At 48.8% G+C, this 6,000-nt stretch overlaps 1 protein-coding gene across 2 annotated transcripts in view; it reads left to right on the plus strand.

The window, feature by feature from the left end:
- The window catches only part of USP5 (ubiquitin specific peptidase 5), a 29,916-nt gene extending 25,054 nt beyond the window's left edge, over window positions 1–4,862 (plus strand). The window contains exons 14-20 of one of the 2 annotated variants that reach the window (XM_090055255.1): window positions 573–661; window positions 1,678–1,869; window positions 2,455–2,598; window positions 2,731–2,876; window positions 3,031–3,184; window positions 3,928–4,012; window positions 4,238–4,862. In XM_090055255.1, the coding sequence (XP_089911381.1) occupies window positions 573–661; window positions 1,678–1,869; window positions 2,455–2,598; window positions 2,731–2,876; window positions 3,031–3,184; window positions 3,928–4,012; window positions 4,238–4,331 (904 nt within the window). In that variant the 3' untranslated portion in view covers window positions 4,332–4,862. The remainder of the gene's footprint in view (window positions 1–572; window positions 662–1,677; window positions 1,870–2,454; window positions 2,599–2,730; window positions 2,877–3,030; window positions 3,185–3,927; window positions 4,013–4,237) is intronic. The other variant, XM_090055263.1, reaches the window with a different exon arrangement.
- Window positions 4,863–6,000: the final 1,138 nt, after the last annotated feature.

A 6,000-nucleotide genomic window follows, 5' to 3' on the forward strand; every position in this document is an offset into this window, starting at 1 on the left:
AGGAAGTGCTGTTTTTTGAAAGATCTTGCCATTGTGGAATGAACTAAGCCCATGGAAGGGATGTTGTTAGGGAAGCATGTATCTTCCTGTAGCAATAACTGCTTTGAAGAAATAAAGCTAGTAATGCTTCTTTCAGCTAACATTCTACTTTAGTTTTGAATAATGGTTATATTCAAATATTTCGTAACATCCTGTGGTGAATAAAGATTCCTTTAAAATAAACATGGAAGGAAGCATTTTAAATTATCGTTCAATTCAGATTCTATAAATTGGGGCCTGACACATGACACGGTTGAAAGGAATGTTTATTATTCTCCTAAAGAGTGTCTCCATCCTAAGAGTTTTGGAAATACTGTAGCAAGTTCTCATTCGAAGTGTTACCTCCTGAAAGTGTTCCTGTGTGCAGTGTCTAGAGCTCAATCTAGTGGCATCTCCTTAAAGTTACACAGATTACAGTGGATGCACGTATTGTGCCTCAGTTTCTTCTTGAACCAGCCAGTCTCCCTTTACCCTCAACCCCACTTGACAAAATGAAGGGGAACCTGTCCAGAGATGATATCTCTGTCTTTCAGGACAACACGGTTTGCCTCCTTCCCAGACTACCTGGTGATCCAGATCAAGAAATTCACTTTTGGCCTGGATTGGGTGCCCAAAAAGCTTGGTAAGAAGTATGAGGTGATGTGCAAGCCAAGTCCTCCATCCTCATTTTTACTTCAGTGGGATGCCATATTGGGGTCAGTACAGAGGGGTGGGGAAAGGAGGGGAGTATCTCTGTAACAAAATGCCTTAGTGCAGGTATAGGCAAGTATTTGGGCTGGAGGGCCACTCTAACAAGTTTTCATGAGCTGTTGAGGGCCCCATACGTGCACAAGCTCCCTGCAGCTCTCCCTGCACACCCTCCCCTGCCCTGAGTCCTCAGTACACAGCTGGGCCAGGCTTGGCTGGTGCCACTGTGTTCCAGCATACTGCTTTGGGCCACCTGGGTGCAGGTAGAGCAGCTGGTGCAGCTCCTACTTGACCTGGCCATGTGCTAGGGGCTCACAGTTGGGCAGGAATTGCACTAGCTGCACCCATGTGGTATGACCCAAAGCAGCATGTAGGAACACAGCACAGCACCATGTTAGTAGTGCCCATGCCCCTACCAGGCCCCAGCCCAGCAGAGCCCAGATGACCTGCAGCTCCTGGTCCTCTTTCCTCTGCACCCCCTCCCCTGACTGAGGGAGGAACCTTACCTGAGCTTCAATTTGCCAGGGGCCGGCCCGTTTGGTCTGCAAACAGCCACAGGGTTGGAGCTGTACAGAAGTCTGGCCAGAATCTCGGCACCCCCTGCCTTGGAGTATACCCTGGGGGGCTGGGAAGTGGGGCAGGCAGCTGAGGAGAGTGGCTGCCTGACTACTGGAACTGAAGCTGCTGCTGTTGCAGCTACCTATGGTATGGGGAAGGGAAAAAGATGAGAGGTTGTGAAAGCCAGGGCAGCTGCAGGCCAGATACAGTTCTCCTTCAGAGGAGCAGCTGCGGCCAAAGAGAATCAATTGAGCCAGCCCATAGACCATATTTTGCCCACCCCTGCCTTAGTGAATTCCATACTCCAGGTAACTTGTGAACTTTTGTGCATCTCATCTGTGTCTTTGGTTTGAACTCATCAGATAGGGATCTAATCCAGGATCTCTCTTACAGATGTCTCCATTGAAATGCCAGAGGAGCTGGACATCTCTGCGCTGCGGGGGACGGGTCTACAGGACGGTGAAGAGGAGATGCCGGATATAGCACCCCCGCTGGTGACACCAGATGAGCCCAAAGGTAGCCTGGGGTTCTATGGCAACGAGGACGACGACTCCTTCTGCTCCCCTCACTTCTCCTCTCCAACATGTTAGTGACTCTTCTCCTCTCCTCCTAATGCTTGATTTGCTCCCTCGCTCTCCTTGTGTCTTATTTCCCATGCTAGCGATTTCCTCCTGCTGCTCAGTTTCTGTCTTCCTGTCCCTCTGCCACCTGGCTGCTAGCTGTCACCTTGCATGCTCGTTAGGCAAGGATATTGGCAACTCTGACAGCCTTTTCTGCACCAAACTTACGGAGGGTTGGGTCAAGGAGGAGAGAGATGTTGGACATGCCCAGTGCCTTTCCAGATGTTGGGACTCGCACAAAGGAGAGGGGGTTTGTTGCATTAATGGTGGAGCTTGGGGTAGGAGGAGCCAGGGCTCAGTGGGCTGCACCTTGCTGGGGAACTGCACCCCTCCATGCCTTGCAGATGCCTTGTGAGTGGAGTCTTGCGTGCTGTACAGGAAAAAACACTTTTTCCCAGAGATCCATAGAAGGTGAGAAAACGTTAATGTGGGACGTTGCCATGGTCAGGCAGGAGATCTGGACAATATTGTGTGTGTGCCCTGCTTATTCCCTCCCGCACAAAGGGGTGGGTGTCCGTAGGACAGCTCTGATCTTTTTGTTTCCTTACAGCCCCCATGTTGGATGAGTCAGTAATTATCCAGCTAGTAGAGATGGGCTTTCCCATGGATGCCTGCCGCAAAGCCGTTTACTACACAGGGAACAGTGGGGTTGAAGCTGCCATGAACTGGGTCATGTCACACATGGATGATCCAGGTATGAGAACATATGATCACAATGAAGCTTTCACCCCTGGGTCAGTGTGGTGCACATTACAGCCTCTCCCAGCAGTAGCTTAGGCCTTAAAACACAAGCCACTCAAGTTTTATACTCTGTTTCCTGCTTCAGATTTTGCCAATCCTCTGGTTCTTCCGGGGTCCAGTGGACCAGGTTCCACCATCACCTGTCCAGACCCCCCTTCAGAAGACAGCGTGGCCACCATTGTCTCCATGGGCTTCTCCCGGGACCAGGCTATGAAAGCACTTAGAGCCACGGTGAGGGGCAAGGATGCGATCAGAGTGGGACAGTCCCTCTGAATTGCTACATCCTAGTCTTTTGTAGCTGTGAGTGGGATAGTATGCTTGAAGGAGGAGAGACTCAGAAAGGTGAGGGGTTCTAGATGTCTCAGTCTCTCCCTATTTGCTGCAGAATAACAGTCTGGAGCGTGCTGTGGACTGGATCTTCAGTCACATTGATGACCTGGATGCAGAGGCTGCCATGGATATCTCAGAAGGGCGTTCAGCAGCTGAGTCAATCTCCGAATCAGTTCCTGTGGGTCCCAAAGTGCGTGATGGAACTGGAAGTGAGTCCCAGACACAAGGACATGGCTGCTTCCCTCCTTGGCTCTGTGTGGAGAGTCCCCTTGCTTAGAAGCTGGAATTTGGTGTTTGGTCTCTGACCATGGGGTTTAACTTTCCTTCCTCTCAGCTTTTCTTTAACCCTTGGGCTTTACGTTGCCTGAGGTTCTAGCACTTCTTAAGAGTTAATCTGGCTGAGTGAGGCAGCATGGTGGAAAGAAAGGGTCTGTGCCCAGTTGGACATGGGGCCTATTTCCCATAGTCTGGGAATCATCAGAAGGATGAGTGAAAGGTAGAGGAATGTGATATCTAATGAAAAGGTGGTGAGGAGGGTTCTGTTTCCTTCCCCCAGTTCTCCTCTTAATTGCCTTGGAGGCTGCTGTTTTTCAGTCACCATCAGAACTTGAGTTCTAGTAGCTAATTCTTAAAGGGATTAATGCCCAGGCTACTAAACTTGCTTGCTGTGCTGGGTGGAGAATCCAAGGAGAAGGCAGGCAGGGGATTCTTGCAAGAGTTCTTCCCTGTCCCCCGCCATCTTTGAGGTCATCTAGTTCTACATCAGTCCCATCCTCAGCTATGATGCATTCTGGCTTCCAAGTATTCCTCGGCGTCAAGGATGCTTAATGGGCTCTCCAAGGAGTCTTGGGACAAAAGCTCTTTTCTAGAGATGGCTGCATGATAGTCTTGGGGTATATAATCTCTCTCTCCTTTCTCTGTCTAATCACCTTTTTCCCCTTTACTTCCTCAGAGTATCAGCTATTTGCCTTCGTCAGCCACATGGGCACTTCCACCATGTGTGGCCACTATGTCTGTCACATAAAGAAAGATGGCAGGTAAGAGCAGCCTTGAGGAGGCAAGATTGTTGTAAAGGAAACAGATTTATGTGTTGGTGACCTAGTCTTCCAGAGAGGGAGTGGCCTTTGTCACCAGAAAAGGACAGGAAAGGGAGAGGGCCATCATGCTACCTAGGAGGAGATGGGAATGGGACACTGGAACCTGGGATGGACAGGCTCACATAACTTGTCTTCCTTAAGTTCTCCTTCTATTTATGTTTCTAGGTGGGTGATTTTCAATGACCAGAAAGTGTGCGCCTCTGAGAAACCCCCCAAGGATCTTGGGTACATCTACTTCTACCAGAGGATCCCCAGCTAGGATGCTCTTCTGCAGCGTGGGGAGGGGGAGCAAACTGACAGCACGAGCAGGGGGAGATGTTCAGGATAAGTACAGAGAAGCAGGGCACATTCATTCTCTCCCCCTCCACCTCTGTGTCTCCATTTATGCCACTGCTGCAAAACTGGGGCCTGGATTCCATGACCTAATAAATGGGGGGAGGGGGGGAGCTGGGGCCCCTATGGACATAAGTGGACAGGGGTGTGTGAATGGATTTAAATTTCTATATACAGTGTCTCCTTATTGCCCCTCCACCACCTCAAGACACACGTAGCCCCTAGTGCTTTGCGGCTTGGTGTAATGATGCCACCCCCTTTCTGTCTGGAAGGGGAGGGGGGCTTGTGTGTATGTGTGGCTTTGTGTATCCTGGGTGGACTTCTTTTTTTCTCTCCACCTTCCTAGAAGAGGAAGCTGTGCAGGAAATAAGGTTGGGCCATAAGTAGCATTCTTCTTGTGTGCCCTTAAATGCCAAAATACACAAAGGATAAAATAAAGGTCTAAATACCCCCTTGCTTTAGCGCCTCTCATGCATTTTATTGATGGTCCTTATTAGCTGAGGGTCTCTGAGCTCTCTACTTGTCAAAACTCAAAGCTCGGCATATAATGCTCACTCTAATGGCAGTTCTCTTGTATCTCAGTTTGGTGTAACACAGCCTAGGTAGAAAACTTCAAAATAAAACTGATGTGGTTCCTTCAGCCCCCTTCCCGCCCCCCCTTCTCCCATGATACAATATTTGGGCCTTAGCTTGCAAGAGATGCATCTGTTAAGAGAAGTGCACGAGGTTGTACTCCTTATGGGTTGCACCAGATTTATTAACCAGTCAGAAAGGGTGTCTGTCCCAAGATTGTGAAGATTAGTCTGCAGCTGTAAATTTTTTTGACCTTGCTGCTCGTTGATGCCCATGTGATCATGGCTCCAGTAAGTAGCCTACAGTGTCTTGGCTATAATAATCCACGTTCTTCCAGGTTTGGGATTTGGTGATTGCTGTTTCAGTAGTAAGGAATAGAGGCACATCCCTTGGGGAATGTGTGTGTGTGCAAAATGCAGCTTTTGCAGCTGCTCCTCAGGGCAGCCCTGCTCATTGTGAACCTCTGTGTTCTGTATTGGTTTTCTATTGGAAAAGCCAGGTCTGCAGCACACACATTTGTTAGGTGATACCCAATTATTAAGTTGATTTAATAAAAGCTAAGAGGTTAAACAAGCTTTTGGGCACAGAGTGCCTTTCCATAGGTCCGGAAAAGAAGTATATACAGCCTGCGTTAAGTACCAGTTACTTCAACCCTGCAACAGGTCTCCTCATTCAAAGCCCTACCTTTGGTTGATCTTGAGTAACTGTCTCTCTCTTCCCAACTACTGTAGGTGGTTTGTTCCTCCTCTTTGCAGGAGGAGGATGATGTGGGTGGTTTCCAACATGGTAGAAAAGCTTATTTTGTTTAGCAGCATTCTGGAGCTGGAAAGTGTCTGGATGTCTATGTTCTAGCTATCCATAAAGGAATCATGTAGAATACACTCTGGACATTATTTCTTGTTACTTTTATCCCCTCTCTTCAAGGACATGAGCCACAGTGTCCTTCTGAGGCAGTCTGACTTCCTTTTTTTTTGCTGGTTTTTCCCCCTTACTGCACACACCATTGAGCAGAGACAGAGGGT

This window comes from Crocodylus siamensis, chromosome 1, assembly GCF_052110815.1.
Source record: "Crocodylus siamensis isolate JL-2025a chromosome 1, ASM5211081v1, whole genome shotgun sequence".
Classification (NCBI taxonomy): Eukaryota; Metazoa; Chordata; order Crocodylia; family Crocodylidae; genus Crocodylus; species Crocodylus siamensis.